The sequence below is a fragment of the Carassius gibelio genome, chromosome B10, assembly GCF_023724105.1.
Source record: "Carassius gibelio isolate Cgi1373 ecotype wild population from Czech Republic chromosome B10, carGib1.2-hapl.c, whole genome shotgun sequence".
Taxonomy (NCBI): domain Eukaryota; kingdom Metazoa; phylum Chordata; class Actinopteri; order Cypriniformes; family Cyprinidae; genus Carassius; species Carassius gibelio.
Genome location: NC_068405.1, coordinates 14884258 through 14909381, shown reverse-complemented (window position 1 = coordinate 14909381; position 25124 = coordinate 14884258). Strand labels below are relative to the sequence as shown.

Below are 25124 nucleotides of genomic sequence, written 5' to 3'. Positions count from 1 at the left end.
TGTTCACATTTTCTCAGATTCTGCAAGGGGTTCCCAAACTTTCGCATGCCACTGTAGCTGCTCATTTTCAAACTTTTTAATTAGAAAATTAGAAACTAGGAGTGACAATATACTAAAATAATTATGAATAGAATTAAAATTAAATCCCATCATCTTAATAATGTTCTTTATGGTTTACACTCTAATTTAGGTTTCTACTTTGTAATTACATTGGTTTTAAAAAAAAAAAAATCACTTGCGGTTGTCCTAAAATAGCAATTCATGAAGGACAGTAGAGAAAAGATGCTTTCGGAGTGTGGAAAAATCCACCAGATGGTACTCTTGGACTCCATTAGAAGAGCACCTACATTTAGGATATTTGTCAGTCTTCCTGAAAAACAGAGAATGCTGCTTATATGGCTGCAGTAATATAAGCAATTAAAAGCAAATCAGAATCCTTAATGTTGGAATGATTCAGTCTCTTCTGCCTGGGGAGCATGTCAGTCAAGTTTCAATACTTCCCTTGCTTTAAAGAACAATAAACAAAGATGAAGACACTATGGGAATGATTTGAAAACATGGCTAATGAGAGAAGAAAAAGAAGTTCCCCAGGGAGTATTCATTGAAAATGGATTTGACACCATAGAATTGAGGTGGCAGGAAACCCAGACATATTCAGGAGTGTGATATATTACTATATGAATCTTTTTTTATGCAAGTTTCCTACAGTTATGGGAAAACTGGAACTAAGAAGAAGTAGAAGAATTAGGTTAGTTGCTTGTAATTATGCATACTAGTGAATGTAATGTGTAACAAGAACATTGTAAAATAGTGGTATTGAATATATTAATAATAATATGATAATAATTTTAATGAATAATAATATGAATACAATAAAATAATAAATAATCATATCATTGAACATATAATGGAATTTTTACAATTGTTTCGAATATGAGCATAATTTCTGTTTTACTGTAGATAAATTTTTGTCTTACTGGAGATATTTGTACACTAACACATTTTTATCATTTTAATTTATTATTATTATTATTCACCTATTAATTCCCAGAATTGGTATCGGACTTGGAATGTGAAAACTGCAACAATGGAATTTGTGGGAACCTTGTGAAAAAATATAACGATATAAAATATACCTCTCTTTACTCATGATCTTTGGGCACATGACTGCGGATTTGACTACAAAGAAAGAGGTAGAATCAAACCTTACTTCATCTCTCCTGCTGTGACAGAGACACACTTTCACAAAGAAGGTAACACTGTATAAGAGAGAGACAGTAAGAGAATAAAAGAGGGAGGGAGGGAGAGAGAGAGGGAGAGACAAACAAGGGAAGCCAAAGAAGAAAGACTCGGAGCTCCCTCTGCCCCCTCATATCTCTCTAGGGAATGAGAGAGTAGGGCAGAAAATAGAGGGACGGAGGAAGAGAAGACTGTTGAATGTAGTTGAGCATCGCGTTCAGGTAATAACATCACATTTTAATTCTAATCAAAGAGATGGGAGGCGAGCAAGAAGGGCTTTTTCCATTGGTTCTGCTTTTGAGATCAAATACCAGCGGGGAATGCTTGAATTGGTAAAAAACTGAGAGAGGCAGAGAAGGAATGAGAGCGAGAGCAAGTGGGTAAGGCAGATGAAGGGGAAAAAAGAATTAAATTAAATGTCAGACTTCAGAAAGCTGCGCGGGATCAAAAGCATGAGATAAAACTGAAAAATACAGCCAGCGCATTCATGCATGTTTGGCTTTTTTCTGCTGTTTCATACCTGGTCACAGAGCACCCAGCAGCCAATGAGAGACTGTGATGGGACCAACACTGACACCCAGAGCAAAGCAGACCAGAGATTTCTGACATGGTGTCGACCCAGATTGGGAGGAAAATGTGGGGAGAGAGGACAGACATAGACACACTTGCGCCGCTGCTTCCGAAAACACAGGTAAATGCTTTTATTCTTTCATTCTGTCATGTACCACAGCTAACTTAGTAAACCATTCTTCACCGTCATTTTGAGTGTCTTACTATTCATGTGTACATGATTTAGATAGACTGAACACCATTACAGTTTTGTTATGGATTCACACACAACTGCAAATACAAAAATGTGCACGTTTTACTTATTTTTTTGCCTAAATCAATTGGTTTGTTGCATCAGCCGAATCCACCAGTAAATAAATGCAGTAGCGTCTCGGAAAACCTTGCATAGATTACTCAGGATAATAAGTTCAATCTATAATCATAAAAAATGCTCTTTTGCTACAAATCCATATTAAGTAAGCTATTTTTTTTTTTTACACTTGCAGTCTCAATGGCTCATATTGAAGACACATATTCCATCCAAAAGAGTTTACTTAAGATTACGTTGTCTTTAATGTGTGCATATATGCATGTTATTATCCATAAAACCAAATCATCAGCACTTAAAACTGATCAATCATATTTTATTCTAAGAGAGGATTGTGAGACCCGTCAGTTAGATCCACAAACTTGTCCTGTAATTGAGTTAAAATGTGTCTAACTGTGATTACGGTTCAACAGTTTAACACATTCATCCATTCGGTACTTTATACACTCTTAAAACCTTTAACATCCACTGCACAAATGCTTTTATTAAAATAGATAATTAAAATATTTTTCATACTTAAAAAAAAAAAATAATTAATTGAAAGGTTCTACTGTGGCATCCTTTTGGAACCTTTTTCTTAAAGAGTGCAACTCGAATCAATGTCTATTTTTTCAGATTGTATACCGGGGACATTCATCCACCGATGTGGCCACAAGATATTTTTTAAGGTGTTCTGCTGTGAATAAGGTGTGTGGACCCAGTGTGCAGCACTAATCTAAGAGACGGGGGAGGGGAGCGATTCTCCACATACATACAAACCCCCTTCTGCCAATCAGAGAAAAAGACAGAGAGGGAGAAGGAGAGCAAGTGAAGGAACAGGGGACACGGCAGAGAGACTGAAAAGAGGAAACGACTCAAGCAGTTATCTTAGGTGGACAGAGAGGAAGAATTAAACACGAACACACACTGTCCAGCCACACGTTACAAGGCGCTCCAGCCAGCGGAGGCGGATCACCAGCCAGACACCTCATATCTGCAGCTCCAGACCAAGAAGATTCCTCTCAAATTCTCTCCCTACTTCATCCTAAGCTGGACCACAAGCTTTAAGAGGAGAGACAGAAGAAGAGGGAAGTGCTTTGTAGCTTCCTTGAAGGGGGAAAGAGTGTAAGGAGAGTGACAGATAGAGAGAGAGAGCAGGGGAAATTTCCCCCTCGCCCTCTCTCGACCCAGATCACCGTCAGACTGGCTGGCACAGCCATGGCCTTCACCTTTGCGGCCTTTTGCTACATGTTAACACTCGTGTTGTGCGCTGCCCTCATCTTCTTCGTCATCTGGCAGGTATGTCTGTAGTTTTACACTTTACTCTGTGAATGCGAATTTGTACGAGTTCCTGTTACCTGTAACACTGTCACACTTCCATTTCAATTGGCATCGGAATCCATGCCATCGCCAAGTGTCTGACAGCATGAGTGTGAATGTGTGTGTGTGTGTGTGTGTGTGTTCGTGCCAGTTTTTTGAGCGCAGAGACTGGTGTGTGTCTGTCCAAGCTGTCTCCCCTGCCCTTAACAAGAGGCCTTTTCCATGAGGTGAATACAAATCACGGCAGTTATTAATAGAGCAGACATTCTGAGTCATGGATGATTAATGATTTACAGAACAAGTAAACGGATACAGAAGGAAAAAAAACGGAGGAAGGAGGCGGGAGTCTACCTGTGTGTATATGCACACAAACACACACATACATACTGCCAATAATGTAAATCGCACAAAACCTTAAGAACAATTATATTATGAAAATTAGAAAATTACGCATATTTTTAGGACCATTATTTAAGATATTAAGCACATTCATTTTAATCACATATTTATTTTAATTTAGCAGATAAGCATATTTGCCCCCTTAATTCTCCATACAGTATAAATATATGTAATAATGTTTGTATAATGTATAAATAAATATATGCTTTAAAAAACTATTTATACATCATTGTACTTTATGTACATACTTCCCTTGTATGTAATTCTATAAAAAGTTGTATTACGGTTAGTAAGAAATTCAAAACAAAAAATGATATTATGTTAATGACAATATAATGAGAATTTCTTAGAATGAACGAACTTATAGATGCTTTTTGCAATGAAAATTCTAGGGGGAAATGTCATGAAAATTATGTGACAATAATATAAATATATTTTTTATATAATGTGAAAACACTGTATATTTAATGTATCGTAGGTCCACTTGTGACTTAAACATGTTTTAGTGAGATTCACCAATGCACACAAACCCAGAGAGCGAGAGCGCTGAAGAGGAAGAGGTCAACAGCTCATTTGAACTCTACTGGTTGTTCTGTGCCAGCCCACTGTCTGTAGAATCACAAATGAAATTTGCACAGTCGCCGCCAGAGACTTCAGTATCATCTGTATTCTTCATATTAGAGGCAGCATTCTCGCAAAAGGCAACAGCAGACAAACACGATGGCCCTCAACTGTTAAAATCTGTCTGCAACACTAAAACACTAGAGAGCAGAGGTTTCAACATCTAAAACACAAGCCCTGAAAGCCAAACCAGAAGTCAGGGATATTTTCAGATCGGCATTAGACTGCAGACCTTACTTGTATGATGTTCAAAAGGCCATTAAGAAACAGACTTGAAATGACTGAGCATTGACTAATGACAGGAGTGGGAGAGATTCTAAACATGAGTCATTTGGTGTGAGTGTGTGTTTGTGTGTGTGTGTGTGTGTGTGCTCTTGTTTTTGTGACATATCAGGACACAACTCTGTATAATGACATGGGTATGACACAGGTATTACAAGGAGAGGGTGACTTATGAGGACATAACCCATGTCTCCATTTTTCAAAAAGCTTATAAATCATACAGAATGAGTTTTTTTGAGAAAGTAAAAATGCACAAAGTTTCCTGTGAGGGTTAGGTTTAGATGTAGGGTTGGTTTAGGGCCATAGAATATACAGTTTGTACAGTATAAAAACCATTAAGCCTATGGGATGTCCCCACTTTTCACAAAAACAAACATGTGTGTGTGTGTGTGTGTAAATGTATGTGAGGGAAGCAGAGAGTATGGAGACAGCGAGTAGGTTAGGCTGAGAGTCTTCATATGCTGGCGAGAAACCATGTTATTGAGAATGCTTATCAAACCGTAATTTGGTTCTGACACCCCATCCCCCTTTCCTCTCCTTCTCCCCTATCTTTGTATGGCTCTCAGCCAATAAGAATGTGAACTCACTTCTATAGCAACCATGACGCCCGCTTAGGGGCTCGTTCGATCACCATGGCAACTGCATCTGTTTACAGAGAACAAAGTGAGGGATGGCAGGAGATATGGATCTATATGGGCAAATGGAAGGAGGGGTGACTGTAGCTTGAAGCTGTAGGAATGGCTAGAAAATGAGGAAAGTTAAACATAAAAAGGGCCATAGATGGTACAATCACCCGTCATTGTCTCGAACCTCCAAAATGTCCAGTGTTTTTGTTTAAATGCTCGTGTAACACAAATGTTCTCTCCTCAAGATTATTGCTTTTGATGAGCTGCGCACTGACTTCAAAAATCCCATCGACCAGAGCAACCCCACCAGAGCGGTAAGGCTTTTCTTTGATCACGATTCCTTTCACACAGCATAAACTACTCGGCATCAGTCTCTCAACTGTGAACAGCAGGTTTCAGAGACACTGAAATGGCATATATGCACATATTTGAACACACATGCAGAAACATGCAATCTTATTACGCTCTTCTGTTTTTCCTCAGAGGGAAAGAATATTGAACATTGAGAGAATTTGCAACCTCCTTCGAAGGGTGAGTGAAATTGTGTCAGATCAAGTCAAGTGTAAGCATATTTTTTTTTACTTTATAGTAGTGCTGCACAATTCTTGCCTATAGCCCTAATGTATTCTGGCTGATACTCCTAATTTTTACTAAAAAAAAATAAAAATAATAATAATTATACAAATTATACAAAATGCATGTTAATTTTAAGATTTTATAACATTAACAAACACAATCTGACATCTAATGACATCATCATAATCTGATTCGTTCTTTTTTGTATCAGCAGCCAATGAGCTCGCTGCTCAACATTCAAATAGTTTGCTATTGCTTGTGGTAACAGTTGAAGCATGGTTCAGATACCCCCCACCATCCCTAGCTCCACCTGTATAGATCTGCTACGGGGTGATTTGTGTATGCTATATGGGTTATTTCATGTTATATGTGCATCAGCAGAATTTCTTACTTGCTCACAGCAGCATGTTGTAGATGTATTGGCAGTAGCAAGTCTCAGTACTTGCTCTGCCACAGCAGCAGAAGCAGCGTAGCAGATCTATTCCACCAAGACGAAAGACAATAATACTGTCATGTACATCACCATCTTTCTGAGAGCTGATAAAAAAAAATAGAAATGATAAAAAGTCATATATTGGCAATAACTAATAATAGCGCTGATGTATACTCTCATTCAAAAGTTTAAGGTCAGTTTGGTGTTCTTTTTTTTTTATTTATAAATTATTACTTCAACTTTTGATTCAATAGAGAATCCTGAAAAAAAGTATCACTATTTCTACAAAAATATTATGTTTGTTGAACACCAAATTAGCATATTAGAATAATTTCTAAGTATCATGTGACACTGTAGACTGGAGAAATGGCCACTTCAGTTTTGCCATCAGAAGAATAAATGACATTATGAAATATAATAAAATAGAAAATAGCCATTTTATTGCTATTTCTAATATTACTGTATTTTGATCAAATAAATGCAGCCCTGATGAGATTAAGAGACATTGAATCTTACTGGCCTCAAACTTAGTGTATCATGCATCCATACTTTAATAGCTAGAGATGTCGTGAAAATGCAATTTTATATATACTCAGAGTATATTCAGAGCGCTAAGGGGTTGATTGGAAACCCTTGTGTTAGCATTCTTTATCTCCCAAACAACCACAAAATAGTCTACTTCTGGTCTTCCTGAAAGGGGCATCACTGTATTCTCTTCACCCTTTTCTTTTCTTGCTCTGTACTTGGAGGCACACTCCTATCTTGTACACACACATAAAGTGTCAGAACTGAATGTGTAAAAGATGTTGAATATGTGAATTCATGCTTCTAAACATAATAATTTTTTTTCTCCAGCTGGTGGTTCCTGAGTATTCCATCCACGGGCTGTTCTGTCTGATGTTCATGTGTGCAGGGGAGTGGGTGACTCTGGGCCTTAACATCCCTCTGCTCCTCTATCACCTCTGGAGGTACAAACTGTCCCTCACTTACTTCTTTCAAAAATGGGTCCCTGTTGCAATTCCCCCTCACTTTTATCTCCCTCAGGTTTTTCCACCGTCCTGCAGATGGGTCCGAGGTTATGTATGATCCAGTGAGTGTGATGAATGCAGACATTCTGAATTACTGCCAAAAAGAGTCCTGGTGCAAACTAGGCTTCTACCTTCTCTCCTTTTTCTACTATTTGTACAGGTAAACCCTCCTCATTCATAGATCATCTATCTGTTTAGATATCCTATGTTATGAGATCATATGTTTGGATTTTATTGATGGCGTAACTATTATTAGGGATATGAAATGAAAGAAACAGGGAAAAAATACATTTTCAATAAGAAGAAATGTTGCTTGAGCACAAAATCAGCATAGTAAAATGATTTCTTATGGATCACAAGGCACTGGCTTTTTCCCAGAATGTCTTTTCTTAATTAAGATGGTGAAAGTGTGTTTAGTATATCTCTCTTGATGAATGTCTCTCGATCTCTTTTGCAGTATGGTGTATGCTTTGGTCAGCTTCTAAGGGATCAAATGAAGGACAGATGACTGTGAAAAGGAAGGAGAAAAATGACAGAATAAAGACCGAACTATGTCGCGCTTCCCTCTCCCTCATCCACAGACCTTGTTCAGCTCCTCCTCAGATCTCCTGGGTGGGGATGGACGATGGACAGATGTAGAAAAAGCTCAAGACAAGGAGGCATTTAAATCTGCCTCAGTTACTGCCATTAAAAAAAAACAAGTGGAGATCTGGACCAAAAGAAAACGATCGCAATAGAAAGAGAGAAATATGGTGAACAAAATAAGACTCAGGCAGTGTGGATGTTTTGTAACACCATTGAATTTCTCAAGGGCTGCTGAAAATTTCCACTGCTCATAGCAACAAATGGTTCTTAATGTCTACGAAGAGACATGTGAAGTGCTACTGAGGCCATTACAGAATGTGTTACCTTGATTTTTGAATCAATAGACCGTGGACTTTGTCGCAACGTCTTTTTCTTCAGATAACTTGTTATGTCAAAGTATTTAATAACTGCTAAGTATTTGCTATTTCAGTATTTGTGGTAGATAAATGTACCCTGTATGTAGAGGTACGATATAATAATTGATTACATTCTGAATACATTGCCAGGGTAGTTCTATTAGTGTCCTTAAACAACCGCACATTTTTACGTCAGATCTGATGGTGACGTTTACAAAGACATTTCGAAGCAAATCAACCAATGAGATAAGTATCACAAACCGGGGAAACTGTTTGAGCAGCATCACAGCTGAGGCCTGACACTCCATGATCCGGATTCATCCATCATGGTCTGCGGTGAGGACGAGTGGTCAAGCAGAGCGGCAGACTCTTAATTGAGACAGGCGTGGAGGACGGGCCGTACCGGAGGGAAGAGAGACCCGACCCCAACCTCTGCCGGAGTTCAAATACTCGACAGACTGTGACAAATCATAAAAGCACTTTTGGAATGCCAACAGATGAACTGTAGCAAACAACAGAGGGAGACTCATTTGTGTTGAGTGGGCTGATGTGCGTGCGACAGCCGGACACAGCGGACCGTGATGCAGATGATGGAGAAACTGGTGTCGGAAACGTTCACCGATGATGCTTTGGACAACGGACTGATGATGACGGTCTCACATCGAATACAAACTTTTCAGGCAATCTTCTGTGTTGTTAGACTATATCCGACATATAACGCCACTCTGTTCCGTGTATCATAAGGCCTCCCGATTTGCCTCACCTAGAGTTCCTGTGTTGTGCTGTGTCCATCAGTCTGCTAAACAAGTAGATTCATAATTATTTACCTAAGCTGTGTGTTCTGGCTTTGTATATGAATAGAATGGCCAAACGTATCTCTCATGAGCCGCTTTACTAGCTAGAACGGCTTCATATTCAACTTAAAAGCAAGCAATTTAATAATGACACAGTCTGAGTGCTTTTTGGCAACACTGCCTTTTCTGGTTCAAACTCCCGGGTCTACTTTCCATCTTGGCTTTGACTTGATGTATACCCTCAAAAATGTGAATATATATATCCTGGACAATCGCTAATAACACATGAATGTGGGCCGAGAGACAGCTGACTGGGTCTTCATTATAGACATCATCACTGAATGTCTTTCTGTGATTAATAATAGTTCACATGCAGTATCTACATTTAAGAATACCTGCATGATTATGTCTTTTATACATGATTCATTAATGTACGCTACAGCACCTTTGGTAACTTTCTGGTTTGTATTCAGTTGAATACGACCAAATATCTTATATACTCCAAAACCAATTACACCTGTTCTAATAAAACGATGTTGCCGAAAAAGAAGTCTGTTTGTTGATTCGCATTTTGGGGTTGGAATTAATCTCGGAATTTATTTGCCTTTTATTCAGAAAGGATGCAATAAATTGACCAAAAGTAACAGTAAAGGCTTTTATGGTTTATGTATGTTCTATTCCTCAAAGAATACTGAGAAATATGTCCGATTATTTCTTACAAAAATATTAAGCAGCACTAATGTTTTCAACATTGATAATAATCAGCATATTAGAATGATTTCTAAAGGATCCTGTGACCCTGAAGACTGGAATAATGGCTGCTGAAAATTTTGCTTTAACATAACCATCACAGGAATAAAAGTTTAAAATATACTAAAATAATAATAATAATAATAATAATAAACTGTTGTTTTACATTTAAAGATACAGTAGTCCTCATTTAAAGTGGATCAAAAAACTTCACTAAAGTTGTTCTAATACAAGAACGCATTTTGGTTTTAGGTTTAGGACAATTTTGATGAAAGGTTTTGATCCACTTCAAATGTTGAGTTCTATAATATTACACAATACTGTTGTCAAATAAATGTGGCCTAAGCGATTTCTTTCAAAAACATTTAAAACTCTTACCAATCCCAAATGTCTGAGTGGTATAGCTTGATCAACATGTTGCAATCTTTATAAATGTAGAAATGAGAGAGGGTATTTTTATAAAATAAATAAATAAAAAGCTGGTCTGCAAAAGGAGGATATTGAATTCCACCAAAAAAGAACTACGTAAATTGAAAAGGGATGAAACTGTTATAAGAAAAAAAGATCAAGGCAAATGATGAAGGCCAAGAGACAGAGAAAGTTTATAAAGAATATGAGCACATTCTTGCAAGTCTCAAGCAAAAGTAAATGTGAAAGAGTGATAATGAAAGGGAGAGAGAAAAAGTGTGAGTGCACTGGAGTCAATAAGAGGCTAAGGCAGTTTGGTTGCCATGGAAACACAAAAAGAATGAAATGCATTTTATGTTAGGTTGTCCCTCTCTCTCTCACTCTCTCTCTCTCTCTCTCTCTCTCTCTCTCTTTTTCTTGCTGAAAATTAAAACCAAAAAGCCTGTCCAAAATAGGTTTTCTGTCCATGGCTGCACAGCTGAAACATTTGCCAAATCTTTGAAAAGCAATTTGGTATGAAAATGGAGCAGGAAAATAGAACATGCCAATAAATAAATAATATAAAAATCGCAGCAAAACCCCCCCCCGAATTGCTGTTTTGAAACATGAATATTATCAAAGAGCAGCAGAGTGTAGTTTATGTGCAGCGCATGCAGAAACATGCATGTAATCACACACACTCCATTGCCAAAGTCTGTTTCTCTTTCTGCTCTTTCTCTCCCTCTCTCTTCACCTCTTGGGAGATGTTGCTATGGAAACTGGTTACAATTGATAAGTTTGAAACATGAGTGAGCCACAGACAAGCTGCTGGAACACACACACACACACACACACACACAAACACACAGTCTGAGACAGCTACACTTGTATGGAAATGGAAGAGCTGCTTTTCAAATCAACAAGATTTTCCATCTGAAGGAAACGAAATGTAGTAGGATAACCAATTTAACCCTTTCTTTATAGCACTTAAGATGCCTTTTGTTAGTGATGAATCAACAGCAAACGGGATAATTTAGTCTGATGTCTAGAAAGCCTGTCGCTGCTGTTGAATGCATGAGAACATCTCCCTAAAATTGGAAGAGTCATTTCCACAATATGATGAAAAGACTGACACAACATTAAGAAGGACAGTGGGAGACATGAATTATGCATCGCTGCAAATCTCAGAACGGTGAACCTTATCAGAATTAAGATGAGGTTTAAAGTTAGGGGGATATATTTCAAATTAGAACAGTGGGGTGAGAACTAAAAGTTATATGATAAATGGGGTTGAGAGGATAAAGATAGTTTGGAGATACTTTGGACATTAGACATAAAGTCACCTGAGATTGCTTTTATCAGCACAAATGGATGGACTTAGGAGAGAGAGAAGAAGAAAGAGAGATAATTTTTTTATTAATCATGTGATCATAGGCATCACAGGAAATTGTTGGACTAAATTAATAATTGTGGTTGTATTAATGAGGTACATTAATGTATATATAAAAAAATATTAATTAAAATTACTATTTTAATTAATTATGTGAGAAGAAGGAGTGTGTAGAGATTCAACAGACTGAAACTTTTGCCTTGAGCAACATTCATTAACAGTCATTAAGCAAAATGATTAAATGGCAGACCTGTGGTTGACCAATCAGGATTGTGTATTCCACAACAGTCAATAAAGAACCCTACTTAAACCAAGCAAAATTAAAAAAAAAAAACATACTGCTTTGCTTACCTGATACACTTCTAATTTATTAGCATGTGAACATGGCTTTATACAGTTTATACTAGGCCTATATAATTCTCGTTTTAATTTTATTTATTTATTTTTTTAATGGCAAACAATAAGCAAGCTCACATTTACAAATAATACTTCAAAGGTACGCCAAGAAGGATTTCAAATTAAAATATAAATTAATAAAACAATTAATAGCATTAAACAATAAAATATTCTGAAATACTACATTGCAATATTTAAGCTACTTTTTTAAATTAATTAGATTAATGAACACATTAATAAGTAAATAAAAAATGTTTAACACTTTTATACTTTAAAAAAAACATATTTTAAGGTTCAGTTCTCATTATTAACAAACCATTAACTATGACTTTTGCCTCAATAAACTCCAACTAAACAAACTAATTTGCTGCTTATTAATAGTTAGTAATGTAGTTTTTAAGTTTAGGTATTGGGATCAGGGATGCCTAGTAATAGTCATGCAGAATATGTGCTTTATAAGTACTAATAAACAGACAATATTTTAATAATGTACACACTACTAGTGAGAATTGGTCCCTATGCTAAAGTGTTACCATTTTTTTTGACAGCAAACCTGTAACTGACCAATCAGAATCGAGTATCACAGAAAACCTTTTACCATTCGTTATTGCAACCCAAATTATTTTAACACTTTTTAATTCATTAGCTTCAATTTATGTTTTCGTGTATAGGCTACTCAGGACAAATGTACTATAAACACCATTTAGTGACCCTGCTTCTATAAAAGGGTTCTTCATAAACCAAGATTATTTATGCACTTGCTTTACACAAACACACACACACACACACACACACACACACACACACACACACACACACACACACACATATATATGTACTAATCTGAACAATGCTAGAAACTCCAGCACCTCCTGTGTCTATTTGCGTCTTTAAGATGAATGGCTTGATGTATTTCCCAGTTGCAAGTTGCTTTGGATAAAAGCGTCTGCTAAATGAATAAATGTAAATGTAGATCTAATGTAAATGCAAATGTAATAATGCGATTATAATTGACATTCTCTGCATTTGGGAGACGATATCCAAACACATATATAAACAAACAGACACACACACACACACACACATACCCATGCTCACACATACCACGTTTCCCCTTTTCACAGATGATTTATGTACAACAACACATACGCAAATTGTAAGTGTGAATTAGTGTTTGAAATTCCGCTGTGAACTGTCAGTGGGCTCTAGTTCCCAACGCCATCAGAGCCACGATTAGCATTCATACTGGACGCGCAGCTGTGAAATATCACACAGGACCACACAGGTGTTGAGGGGGTTAAACGCTGTTATGAAAGCACTGTATCAATAGAACAGAGCAGACCAGGGTGCACCTGAAGCGGTAAACATCCACAGGCACACCCATAATCGCGCATATACCGCTGCAAATCGAAGGTCAACCACACACAGTCTACATAGGTACAGACAGACACGCACATGAATATTTCCTTCAATGATCAGCGGTGCACCTTCGGGAAATAACGGGTGTCATGGCAACAGGAGCAGGCATCTGCAAGCGTTACTGTAGCAATCAGAGAGGAAAGGCAGCCAGGGGGTTGGCGTGAGAGGTGTCATTATAGACTGAGTGATTTGGAGGGGGTGTGGGGGGTGCGAGAGGCAGGAAACGATTAAATATTCAAGAAATAACGCAGCCAGAACAAATTACCTCGCTTTCTGCTTCAGAACATCAGAAGTTTAAACCTCCAGCACGTCTAGGAGTCAGAGCAGGAGGGTGAAGGAATCTGTAGCGTGGTCACTGCATCTACCTGGAGGTTCAGAAAGAGTCTGTGATGGGGACATTTGTCTAGAATAATAATAATTATTATAATAATAATAATATAATGATCTTTGAACAAAGAGCATTATTCTGAGTAAAACAGACTTTTAGCTCAAATATTTTGTAACCCAAAGAGAAAGCACTTCAAATCTCTTCATCCATTTACAGCAGTACCATAAACTATATAAAGCATAAATGACAGTAAATTTTAAGCTAAACTGAATCATGGCGAACAAAATTCCCTAAATGATGGAAAAGACCATTTCATGAAACATTTAACCCTTCAGACTGCTCTGTTATACCAGTTGCGATCCATTTCAGTTTGAGCATCGCTTTTATGCCACGATTTCCACTAAAATGCATGCTCTTTTGATCTAAAATCATAATAGATTAATATAGCATCTTCTTTGTTATATGAGGCTTTTAGAATCATTGTGTGATTTTATCTACTTTCTAGCAGTGGTGGATAATGGCAAGTTATTTTAGTTGCATTGTAGTAACTCTAGCTGTGGCAAAAGTGGTGTTTGTGCAGAAACTAGGGTTGCCATGGTAATGTTTTATAAGGGATGAACAAAGCTCTACATGTGTTCAGGCCAGAAGATGTCGCTTAAAGGGACACTAATGTATACCTTCCGTTCCAGCTATCTATTTTGCACCTTGAGTTTGATGGACACACATTATCAGCACTTATGTGCTTTCTGTACACCCACACAGCCCTCACTGAGTCAAACAAACACATACTAGAACAGCTACATTTGAGACCAGATAGTATGTTAGAGCCATCTGGTGGACTGTATAATTATTATCAACTGTTCCGTGTTCTGTTGAGTTATTTAATGTCTTGCTTATTTAACCAGTGTACAGCGTTAGAATGCATGAATTTGACCCTTGAAGATGACTAATATTTTAAAAACCAGTATTTCATAATTGTTGTTGAAGTAATGATCTGTTATATAGTCAATGATTAATACCTGACCCATTTAACCTCGTCATAGCACATTCCACAAATAGTGTAGGCTACACTGTGGTGTTAGTGACCCTTTTTTAAACCATTAGATGCATTTTTTTTGTGTGTGTGTGTGTTAACCATTAGATAACTATCATCTGATACAAGTACCTAGCATGTAAAGTAGCTAGCTAATTGTCTGGACCCACTCTGCATAAAATGTATAATTTTTCCTGTCTGTATTAGAGGTCTGGACGTCCTTGACAATATACAACATTGAAAGAAATTGTTCATCCAATTATGAAAATTTGCTTAAATATGGTAGCCATCCATGATGTAGATTAATTGGTCTTTTCATCTGAATAGATTTGGAAAAAATGAGATACATCACTTGCTCACTAATGAATCCTCGAATGGGTGCCATCAGAGTCCAAACAGCTGATAAACACATCCCAATAATCCATAAGTAATCAACACAAATCATTTAATTTAAAAATCCCACTTCTGGCCAGTAATCTGTTTTTATCAGCTGTTTGGACTCTCATTCTGACGGCACCCATTCACTGCCAAGGAACCATTGGTGACCAGAGAATCTGTTCCAATGAAGAAACAAACTGAGCTACATGCTGGATGGCCTGAGGGTGAGTACATTTTCAGCTAATTTTTATCTTTGGGTGATCTATTTTTTAATGTCATACATACATTCATATTTTCACATAATTTAAATTTAATATTCAGTTTTTCTTTTTTTTTAATTAAGAAAAATATTTGTTTATTAAGTTATATTTAGCTGCATCCAATATTATCGTGTTATGTATGATATTTCCCCATTACAAAAAAAAAAAAAAAAAAAAAGGTAACAACTTTATTATTCATTACTATTCATTATTTGGATACTTTCCAAACAATTATCATTCCATTATTTTTATATTTGCACACAAATTGCTGTACTGGCTTAATTTAATGAATAAAGAAAGAAAGACAGATTTAATTTATGGGAAACATAATATTATCAATAACTGTAAACAATCCCATAATAATAAATCTGATGTGAGAGGACCGTCATCTGTCCGTATCCACAATCCTTGCTGACCTATCTGCCAGTAAGAGGTTAAAAGTTGTATAATAAAGGGCTCCCAGAATGCATTGCGTCGTGTCAACTGACAGTGTGCGGTGTGTTGTTGTATACTGATCTTGGATTTATCGCGACCCGGGGGGAGCTTGATCATTTATACCACGCGTGTAATTATTGCGTTGGACGCTCGCGTTGAGCTCGTGCAGACCATGAGCGGGATGAGGACCGCCCTGGCCTCGATCGGGGTGTTTGGGCTTGTTGGTGTAGGCTACGGCATGTGGGCCATCATTTCACCTGGAGAGGACAGGAAAAGGGAAATGTTAAAGGTAGTGAAACATTGCAATTTATTAATGAGAAACATAAACCTTGTTGATTAACTTACATAATCGTGGGGTGTTGCTTTCACGACTGTTGGCGAGTAACGTTAATGATTGTTTGTAAACAGCCAGTTTCATAATGAACGTGGTCGTGCAGGGTTTTAACTGTGAGGGGAAACAAACTAAATTAAATGTTTTTTTATTATTATTATACACTGATTGATAGTTACTCCCTATGGTCGCTTTGACGCCTCCTGGTGAATAGCAGTAAGAGAACTACATTAGTTGTTGGATGCAATTGACAAGGATCCCCACAGCTCTCAGAGTTGTTTTATCCCCATGTATCACACATCTGTGTAGAATATGATGAAATAATATGATGTTTTTACATCCCCACAAATATTATAATGTTAAGTTGTAAACAAATGATTAGAGTTGTGTCCTGATCCACTTCTTCAGAATCTGCCAGAGGCCAACCCCGTCCGGATGGAGGAGACCAGAAAGAGGAACGCCCTCGTGCTTCAGGCTCTGAAGGATGCTGCAGAGACGAATGAAAACATTGCACGCGGATACGGTGGCCAGAAATGAAGGAATGCGTTTGCACAAATATCATACTCTCACATGCCATTAGCAATCTGTACATGCATAGGAGTTTAAACATGAAGCCAGTGACTTGTTAAAAAATAAATGATCTCCAGATGCTCCATGCCCTCACTTGATGAACACTGCCATGAATGGCACGTTCTGTAAGATTTGCTTTGATTGTGATTTCCTTGCTGGAATATTAATCTTGAAATAGCAGGTGCACTGCGGACCAGTTCATGATTTGCTAGTAGCTGGTTTATGGCTGGTCCAAAATGGATCACATTGTTTATATATTGATATAAATGTTTATGGAGATTGTATAGCAAATAAAACTTTAAACGTGTTTTGTGCGAGTTACTAATACATAGCACTTTTTTCAAATAGTATACGTCGAGACTGAATAAGCTAAATGACGAACATTACACGCACTGTTATCGCGACTGCGCAATATTTGCACAGCCATGACCTGCACAAATGCAAAAACAGCACGAACTCTAAACGCTTCCGGTGTTTAGGGACATCGTGACCCGATGTTTCTCCCAGAGAATGATGGAGTTAGTAGACGGTTTTCTGTATAGACGGTAATGATGTTACCAAATGATTTGGAAATTTGACAGCATCAATTGTTAAAAACACCAGAGACCAGTGCAACGGATCTTGGATACTAAACAGTTCAAGCTGAACATGTCAAACCCGGAGCAGCCGAGTCCGGTCGCACCACACGCGACGGTGAAGCCGCTGTTTGGGGGCTGCTGGAGCTGTCGACTCCTCTCGGGCGGTGCGCTGCTGGTTTCAGGGGGGTACGTGGGCATGCACGCGCGGAGAGCCGTACGTCACGGCGGACCCGCTTCTATGGGCACCGTGCTTCAGATGATGTTTGCTGCAGGTGAGATCACTCGTGTCCTCTCTGTTATTAGACGTGAAATCAGAACTGACTCTGATCTGTTCTCTCCACAGGTTTGGCAGCCTGGGGCATCGTGGTGATCTTTGATCCAGTGGGGAAGAAGACAAGAACAGCATAGCTCTGCATTTGGTCTTCCTATGTTGAAATGAACTATTGAATGATTCACCAAAGCCACACTGGCAGAGTTATTCAATTCAAATAATTATGAGAATGAAATGTTTTCATTAAATGTTTTTATTTGCAACTTACAAAAGCAATTTCTTTCTTTCATCGAATTGATTCCGTTAATTACAATATTATAATGACATTTTACAAATTATTATAATATACAAAGTGCCCAAAATAATAAATTTTTATGATTCACCTTGATTTTACATTTGTTTTCCCCCATCAGGAATGTCATACTAGTCAACAAAAGTTAATTATTCGGGAATGCATTGAACTCTGACAGTCATTTTTAAAAGCCAATTATGAGTTAGCATTTGGCCCTTTCTTTTTGCCGAACGTTGGGACAACATTGACAAAGCGTCGGTTATACTGAATTCTTCTTTTTGCTCTGCCGGTCTTTTTCTTTTTCTTCTCCTGCTTGTCCACCTGAAATAATCATCAGTGAATAAATTAAATAAACCAGTACATGCCCAAGATTATTTAGATATATATAAATAATGGGATAGAAACATTGTTGACATGTAGCTTACTTTGGGAGTTTGTCCTCTGACTTTGCCTGCTCTTGCCAGGGAACCATGGACTTTGCCTTTGGGTGGGAACAGGTTATATTTATGAAAACATCCAAACCAAGATATCTATCATAAGGTAGCCAGATTTATCAATTACTTATAAATAAATAATAATATTTCTAGATGCTTCTGATTACCTTCAACACAAATGAAGTTTAAAATAATGTAATCCATCAGACCTTTAACCAGTAGCATGATAAATAGTCACAATTTGCTCTTTACCTCCTAAGAGCCTCGATGTGACCTCGAGAGTGTTGAAGTCCTCGATCCCAGACTGACAGATCAGAGTCTGATCCTCCAGAGGAACCCCACAGAGAGAAATGATCTGATCATCACACGCCAGGCCCTCCAAAGCTTCAATCTGAGCCTGGAAAACAAACAAATAAATCTCTTACAAACTGGTTTCAAGTTTGTCGAAATTAACAATGTATAAAAGTCAGTGAAAGTACCTTGATTTGGGCAACAGTCTCTGAGCCATTCAAATGAATAGAGTGCAGAGTCTGGCCACGAACAAACAACTGCATGATGTTCAGTCTTCACAAAACAGAATTAAAACATGAAATCCGTTAGACGGAATCGTTGCACACAGCACAATATAAACAATATTATAATTTAAATATTAAAAATACTTACGTAAATCGCTACCGATAACAGATATGAACGCCAAACACAACTTCAACTGAAACGTTTAGGCGATTCTAGAAGGTATTGTCCTGCGCATGCGCGTTTTATTAAAGCCACATAAAAGTTCTCTGGACAGCTTCTAAATCACAGTTTTATTGTAAACTTTGCGTTTTAATTAAAATTTTCAAATAGTAGTGTATACAACATTGTAAAAAAATTTGATTTAATTCAGATTTAAAAATATGATCCTTGCGCATTTTCTAATTCGTGACGTCATGAATCCCCCATGTCCTTCCGGTCTCTCAGAGGCAAGAGAAATGTCCGCCTCCGTCGGAAGCATGTCATTGACAGTCTGCCGAGCTGCGAGGGTTGCTTACAGAGCTTTTAATCCAGCCACACGTTCACTGAATACTGGAACTTGTTTAAGAGTTAGTATTACAATCATTTTTACCGTATAATTTATCCAGGTAGTGTAAATCAGTTGCACTTCATTTCTCACAGTATAGATTTGCATCAGAAGATTTGTTCTTGAAATGTTACGAGCAGCAAACTTGATACTGAAACATAACTGAGTGATTTAACAAGTCGGTTTGTTTTAATTTTAGACAGAAAGAACCCCTGCTGAAGGATCAAGGGGCTTCGTTGAATCCACAGAGGAGTTCAGGTTCGTGGAGAGACTGGTTCCTCCTTCACGCATCCCAGCTCCTCCTAAACATGAAGGCCCTGCTCCGTCAGGATGGACCCCACCATCAGGTACACACACTTGTATTTTATATTACATGAAAAAAATGGATGTAATCATAATATTGGTGCCTTGGCTTTAAGGAATGGATGTGGTTTAATCTTTGTTGTCAGGAAAGCATTTTGAGATTCTCATTTATGGAGTTCTGTTTTTATTATTATTAATTATATAGCTACGCCACCTTCACTGCCTTACATGATCCGTCGCTCCAGAATGCACAATGTGCCAGTGTACTCGGACATCAAGCATGGCAACCAGCACAGCACTCTGCTCAGAAAGATTGAGGGAGACATCTGGGTGAGTGTAATGAACTGTTCAGAAGAACAGTGTGTAATATATTAGTCCAATTCTTTTATTAACTGATTATCAATTATTTCCAGGCCCTGAATCAGGATGTTAAGGAATTCCTGCTGGGGCTTACAGGCAAAGAGCCTCCAACACAAGTCAATGAAGTAACCGGGACCATCAGGATCAAAGGGCAGTTTGATAAAGAACTGAAGGACTGGCTATTGAAGAAGGGGTTTTAAATTTGATGTTGACAGCTAATGATCTGAGCCGCAATACAAAGGCTGAGAGGAAATGTTTAAGAGTTTTCTCTCCTGCTTAAACAGGTGGACAATCTGTAAATTATCATTAGCGTACCATTTTCAATACCTGTGTTTTGTTATTGTATTAATGTTTCTGTGTTGTCCCTGTTGTTTAGCATTTAAATAAATGTAAGGTATTCACTAAATCCTATTTGTAGTACTTTTGTCTGAAAAAAAAGTTTTTATGTAAATGTATCTAAATTATCCATGCACTTTTGTTCAAATGCAAACATCATATAATTATGCAGACAGCAATAAAACGGGCGAAAAAGGACAACCACTACAAAAACAATACCGTCTATGTACAGCAGTATTTCAGTCAACAAAACCATAGAGCTTTTTTATTTGTAAACTGAATTTATGAATGTGAAACCTATGAATTTGGTCAAAATCAAAGTAAAAAAAAAACAAAAATAGCTACTATAGAATGATCAGTGAAAGCAAAAGGTATATTTTCTTATAAAGGTGAGAGAACAGTTTTGAATACTGCATATAATTTATTGTTTTTTTATTTTTATTTATTGATAAAATGAAAACTGGTTTCATGATAGTTCTTACAGGAAATACTGTTTATATTTGCATGTTTTTTTTTTCTTTTTCCGTCAATATTGATTTGCCGCATAAACAAACTATCTGTTATGTCTCAATCCAGGTAATCTAAAGCACAAGAACAACAAAGTTCTCAATTCTTAAAGTTTTATTCAAATCCATAAGCAAGTCAACATAGGCATCTGTGCGTCAGATGTCATGTCACATAACGTTAAAACTGCTGCTGGATAGCCATGCATTACATGAATGACAGCAGGTGCAACACACTTCGATTCTTACTATGCACCTTTTCTTTCTTTCTTTCATGCGCAAATATTGCGCAGTCTTGAGGCATGAGGAGCAAGAAGACGTATACGTCATCATGTTGCGACGAGAAACGTTATTCTAACGTGACTCTTTATATGAAAGCAAATGTATAAACACCTCCAGACGTATCTGATAATTTTTATATACATATTTGCACGTGTGTGGAAACAAAGTTCGCATACACACAATTTTGTCAGGTAAGATAAACACTATGAATCGTTTATTAGGAGAGATGTTGATGATGTGTTAACGTAATTGATTTTAATCTCTTATGCTTTAGATAATATTTAGACTTACCATATCAACACTATACTCAATTATTAAAGATTACTTTTTACTTTCAGTTGCAGATCTGAACATTAATACCAATGCAATCTACCTCGGTAAATTAGCTGTTAATGGATCCTGTTGTTAGACGTAAAATCCCTGCGTGCGTTCGTTCATTACTCACTGATATTACACCGAGGACGGAGAAACACCTCAGTGACTGGCCTGAAACAGACTCGGAATCAATCACCACCAAAGATGGGATCGCGCTCCCCCAAAGAGGGACTTCGGAAGCTCTCCTGACACCTGCTGATGGGACTGCTACATCATCACTTAAACCATGTGGGCTCTGCTTATCCAAACCGTCCTGTTACACTTGCCCGAGGTGTAACGTCCCATATTGCTGCCTGGCTTGTTACAGGAGTCAGAGTCACTCTTCATGCTCAGAGGAGTTTTATAAAGAGTCTGTGCTGCAGGAACTGAAATCCCAAGGTGTCTCAGATGAGGAGGGGAAAAGCAAGATGCAGGAAATTCTGCTCCGGCTCAGACAGAGCGCTGAGAGTGAGGGAGGAATGGAGAACTTGTTAAGAAACCTGGGAGAAGATGAAACTAGTGTGACCGAAAAAGACGCACATGCTTTGGAGCTGCTTTCTCGGTTAGCAGAGATTCAGTCAAGTGGGGATGAAACGAGTCATGAGGCGCAAGAAATACTTGCAGCACTCAGAGATATTGAAGACGGGACTGATGAAGAGGAAACTGATTTGGCTGAAAAGTTAGCAGGCCTTGACATTGACTCTCTATCAGAGGAAGAGCTCTGGTCGTTGTTGTCCACCCAGGAAAAGAAGAAATTTGAGAGACTGGTGAAAGAAGGTGGCATTGGTGGAGTGGTGGTCCTGTGGAGCCCCTGGTGGGAACGGCATGAGAAAGATACTAAAGCACTTATCAAGGAACTTCAGTCTGAGAATGATAAAGAAATGCACAATGTGAATGATAAAAAAGACAGAAAAATTAAGAAAGTCAGTAGCAATAAAGTAAAATCAGACAAATCACTAAAAAGCTTCATCCCTCCAATAAGTGCCAAAATCCCTCCTCTTCACACACTATCTTCAAACCCATCTCCTCTAGTGCAGTACAACCTGATCAACGCTCTTTATGGATACACCTTCTCACTGTGTCTCTACAATGGAGATATTTCAGAGATGTTGTGCGAGTTCTGTCAGGTGGTGCTCTCCATCTCAGAGGTTTTGGGTGACGGACGGGTCTTCAACTCCGTCTCTGAGGCACTCGACGCTGCAATGAGAGCTGTATCTGCAGGAGGATACTTTGATCGTGAGGACCCTTTAGCTTCACTTCGAGCTGTGGAAGCGGTGGCTCATATCCTGACTGGAGAGAGCAGAGAGGATGCTGTGGGATATTCTCTGTCCGCTCTGTCCCAGCTGCGCACAGCTTTGAGCAAAGCAAAGGCTTCGGTTCCTAAAGAAGATGAGCAGATGAGGCGGGTGTATTTTCAAGCTGGAAAGAAGTGCGAGTTTTTTCAGTCTTGGTTGAAAGAGAATCCTAAAGTTTTGAGGAGTCTTGCAGGATGTGTGTGGATGGACTATGAGAGAAGGGAGACGGAGAGGATGAGATTAGAAGGAGAGAAGAAATGTTTGGAAAAGGGACGGGAAAAAAGTAAAGGACCTTTGATAGAAGAAATTGAGTGATAGTATTGTATGTATTTTTAAATAAAAATAAATCATTTAAAATAAAACAATTTGAATTACAGGTATTTGTGTCTGAAGAACTGAAATCTGAATATTGATATTTCTTGAGGCTTTAAATGTCATTATTGCTGCAATCCACACTTGAGGCTTGTACTACAGAACACTGATGATAACAAAATGTTTTTAATAATATAATAAAAAATTTTCACTTTTTAAAAACATTTAATTGAATAGAAAGCAATTTTATGATGCAAATATAAACAATATATGTGATATATTTTGTTGTGTCTAGTTTCCTCCACTGATGATGACACATCCACTGATTGAACACATCAGTCTGCATTAATAAATGTATGGGATTATTCTTTAGGGCAATCGTCTGCAGTATGTGTCCCAGGCCAGTCTGTATTTGGCTCTGCACCGTTTCTCATCTCTGGCCTCTCAGTGGATGAGCAGAATGGTGAAATATATGACATAGAAGTAGAAGCCAGACTATGTGACATTACTAAGAAAAAAGTTGCAATAAATTATTAAATTATACTGCAATTATCAATTGATATAGAAAAACAGATATTTTTAAGTGATATATAATATTTATATATTTTTGATTGGCTATTTGGCTAGTTTTGTTACCCAGACCTGGCAACCCTGGACTGCATAAAATCATTATCATGCAGGATTGTGGGGTGTGCTCACTGGACCAAAAAGTAAAATGATACATTTGGTCCTGTTCCGCTTATCATTCACATTGGCATTTTTGACAGCGAACCTAAAGGCATGGTGATATGTTCACAACCTGACTGGTTCGTTTGAATGATGTATATATCGTGACAGAATTTACTGAACACCTCAAACAAAAGGTGCGTTAGACTTAAAGCTTTAAGTCGGACACAATTAATGCCTTCTGCTGGACTAAGCGCGCTCATACTTGAGTGTACATTTCATTTTATTTTCACAACCTGCCAACTCACAAGGAGCTCATAAAAGGCACTTTACCTCATCGTTGTTTCACGTTTGCCCTCTGCTCATTTTGTTTTGGTGTCGTCAAATCATGTTGCATAGCATCACATCTTCATTACTCCCTGTTTTTGGTTTGTTTAGAAGTATTTGGTCTGTGTTGCATTCATATTTAATTCGAACAGCACCAGAGTTCGTTTGGAAGCAGACTGAGACCCATGTTTTTCAGCCGTCTCGGTCCGCTTGTTTGGTGCACAACTGAGTTCAGATTGCAGCGTTCAAACTCGCACCAGAGTTAGTTTTGAACCAAACATGACAGGTGTGAACATACTCTTAAAGGAATGATAACTATGCAACTGAAATGAGAGGCATCGGCAAAACCATTTGCTTATCACTTACCACAAGGCAGCGACCATGCCAGAGCCATGAGAAGGTCCCCCATTTTTATGTTGATTATCATGTCAACAAAGACTATCCTGTTTAATTTGTGTCAAAGACATTAAAATATATTATTAGCATTATTTGTATAACATTACATTACAGGTAGACAGCCTATATTACCATCAATGGGATATTTCAGCCTGGATCCTTCTCTGAGGACCAATCCTTCAGAAATCTGTTAACAAATAAATCCGTTAAATATCATTTGCCTTTCAATGAAAAGTATGATACACTATCTCACCTTCCCTATGGAGGCCACTACAGGACACTGGCTGCTGAAGACCGACACACACTCTCAGCAGGAACAGAACCATCAGAGGCAGGATGGTTGGCAAAACAAATATAATATACAAGAATAGTCTATTATTTAAATTTCAGTGCTTTTGTTAAATGCAGTAGTTGTGTAGTATACGCATTTGTAACGTCATGACAATTTTCAGAATTTGTTGAATCAACCAAATTACCCAGTAGTAACTTATTAATATATACATAAAATATATATATATAGCTTATTTTTCTCTTACCCCTGTTTCCCACAAACTCACTGTTAT

The 25124-nt window shown here is 37.8% G+C and overlaps 6 protein-coding genes across 7 annotated transcripts; 5 read left to right on the top strand and 1 right to left on the bottom strand.

Moving 5' to 3' along the window:
• Positions 1-1295: 1295 nt before the first annotated feature.
• Positions 1296-9656, top strand: cnih2 (cornichon family AMPA receptor auxiliary protein 2). Of its 2 annotated transcripts, none has more exons than XM_052566777.1 (8): positions 1296-1460; positions 1770-1930; positions 2732-3394; positions 5589-5657; positions 5827-5874; positions 7208-7320; positions 7397-7540; positions 7838-9656. In XM_052566777.1, the coding sequence occupies exons 3-8, from the start codon at positions 3314-3316 to the stop codon at positions 7863-7865; spliced, it is 483 nt and encodes a 160-aa protein (XP_052422737.1). In that variant the 5' UTR covers positions 1296-1460; positions 1770-1930; positions 2732-3313; the 3' UTR covers positions 7866-9656. The 2 variants fall into 2 exon arrangements, with proteins under 2 accessions (XP_052422737.1, XP_052422738.1); XM_052566778.1 differs by lacking the exon at positions 1296-1460 and adding an exon at positions 1482-1619.
• A 6256-nt stretch (positions 9657-15912) lies between these two features.
• On the top strand, positions 15913-17099 carry LOC127966729 (ubiquinol-cytochrome-c reductase complex assembly factor 3). Its single transcript, XM_052567934.1, has 2 exons — positions 15913-16180; positions 16631-17099. The coding sequence occupies exons 1-2, from the start codon at positions 16064-16066 to the stop codon at positions 16757-16759; spliced, it is 246 nt and encodes an 81-aa protein (XP_052423894.1). The 5' UTR covers positions 15913-16063; the 3' UTR covers positions 16760-17099.
• Positions 17100-17246: 147 nt separating this feature from the next.
• dmac1 (distal membrane arm assembly component 1) lies at positions 17247-17913 on the top strand. The gene is made up of 2 exons (XM_052567933.1): positions 17247-17642; positions 17714-17913. Exons 1-2 carry the CDS (start codon positions 17441-17443, stop codon positions 17776-17778), a joined length of 267 nt encoding a protein of 88 aa, XP_052423893.1. The 5' UTR covers positions 17247-17440; the 3' UTR covers positions 17779-17913.
• On the bottom strand, positions 17877-19160 carry faub (FAU ubiquitin like and ribosomal protein S30 fusion b). Its single transcript, XM_052567932.1, has 5 exons — positions 19031-19160; positions 18847-18931; positions 18620-18764; positions 18359-18414; positions 17877-18254 (listed from the first exon to the last, which is right to left on the bottom strand). Exons 2-5 carry the CDS (start codon positions 18919-18921, stop codon positions 18129-18131), a joined length of 402 nt encoding a protein of 133 aa, XP_052423892.1. The 5' UTR covers positions 18922-18931; positions 19031-19160; the 3' UTR covers positions 17877-18128.
• A 123-nt stretch (positions 19161-19283) lies between these two features.
• mrpl49 (mitochondrial ribosomal protein L49) lies at positions 19284-20496 on the top strand. Its single transcript, XM_052567931.1, has 4 exons — positions 19284-19449; positions 19627-19774; positions 19936-20060; positions 20144-20496. The coding sequence occupies exons 1-4, from the start codon at positions 19297-19299 to the stop codon at positions 20288-20290; spliced, it is 573 nt and encodes a 190-aa protein (XP_052423891.1). The 5' UTR covers positions 19284-19296; the 3' UTR covers positions 20291-20496.
• Positions 20497-21233: 737 nt separating this feature from the next.
• On the top strand, positions 21234-23236 carry znhit2 (zinc finger, HIT-type containing 2). Its single transcript, XM_052566520.1, has 2 exons — positions 21234-21402; positions 21550-23236. Exon 2 carries the CDS (start codon positions 21604-21606, stop codon positions 23173-23175), a length of 1572 nt encoding a protein of 523 aa, XP_052422480.1. The 5' UTR covers positions 21234-21402; positions 21550-21603; the 3' UTR covers positions 23176-23236.
• The last annotated feature ends 1888 nt before the right edge of the window (positions 23237-25124 follow it).

Bases quoted from the DNA above. Each gene is read 5' to 3' on its own strand.
- znhit2 (XM_052566520.1), top strand. From the start codon at position 21,604: ATGGATCCTGTTGTTAGACGTAAAATCCCTGCGTGCGTTCGTTCATTA.
- LOC127966729 (XM_052567934.1), top strand. From the start codon at position 16,064: ATGAGCGGGATGAGGACCGCCCTGGCCTCGATCGGGGTGTTTGGGCTT. The intron at 16,181-16,630 runs GTAGTGAAACAT...CCACTTCTTCAG, and splicing joins GGAAAAGGGAAATGTTAAAG to AATCTGCCAGAGGCCAACCC.
- cnih2 (XM_052566777.1), top strand. From the start codon at position 3,314: ATGGCCTTCACCTTTGCGGCCTTTTGCTACATGTTAACACTCGTGTTG. The intron at 3,395-5,588 runs GTATGTCTGTAG...TCTCTCCTCAAG, and splicing joins TCTTCTTCGTCATCTGGCAG to ATTATTGCTTTTGATGAGCT. The intron at 5,875-7,207 runs GTGAGTGAAATT...TTTTTTCTCCAG, and splicing joins TTTGCAACCTCCTTCGAAGG to CTGGTGGTTCCTGAGTATTC.
- dmac1 (XM_052567933.1), top strand. From the start codon at position 17,441: ATGTCAAACCCGGAGCAGCCGAGTCCGGTCGCACCACACGCGACGGTG. The intron at 17,643-17,713 runs GTGAGATCACTC...TTCTCTCCACAG, and splicing joins TCAGATGATGTTTGCTGCAG to GTTTGGCAGCCTGGGGCATC.
- faub (XM_052567932.1), bottom strand. From the start codon at position 18,921: ATGCAGTTGTTTGTTCGTGGCCAGACTCTGCACTCTATTCATTTGAAT. The intron at 18,765-18,846 runs GTACTTTCACTG...TTTGTTTTCCAG, and splicing joins AGACTGTTGCCCAAATCAAG to GCTCAGATTGAAGCTTTGGA. The intron at 18,415-18,619 runs GTAAAGAGCAAA...TCCCACCCAAAG, and splicing joins CACATCGAGGCTCTTAGGAG to GCAAAGTCCATGGTTCCCTG.
- mrpl49 (XM_052567931.1), top strand. From the start codon at position 19,297: ATGAATCCCCCATGTCCTTCCGGTCTCTCAGAGGCAAGAGAAATGTCC. The intron at 19,450-19,626 runs GTTAGTATTACA...TTTTAATTTTAG, and splicing joins ATACTGGAACTTGTTTAAGA to ACAGAAAGAACCCCTGCTGA. The intron at 19,775-19,935 runs GTACACACACTT...TTAATTATATAG, and splicing joins AGGATGGACCCCACCATCAG to CTACGCCACCTTCACTGCCT.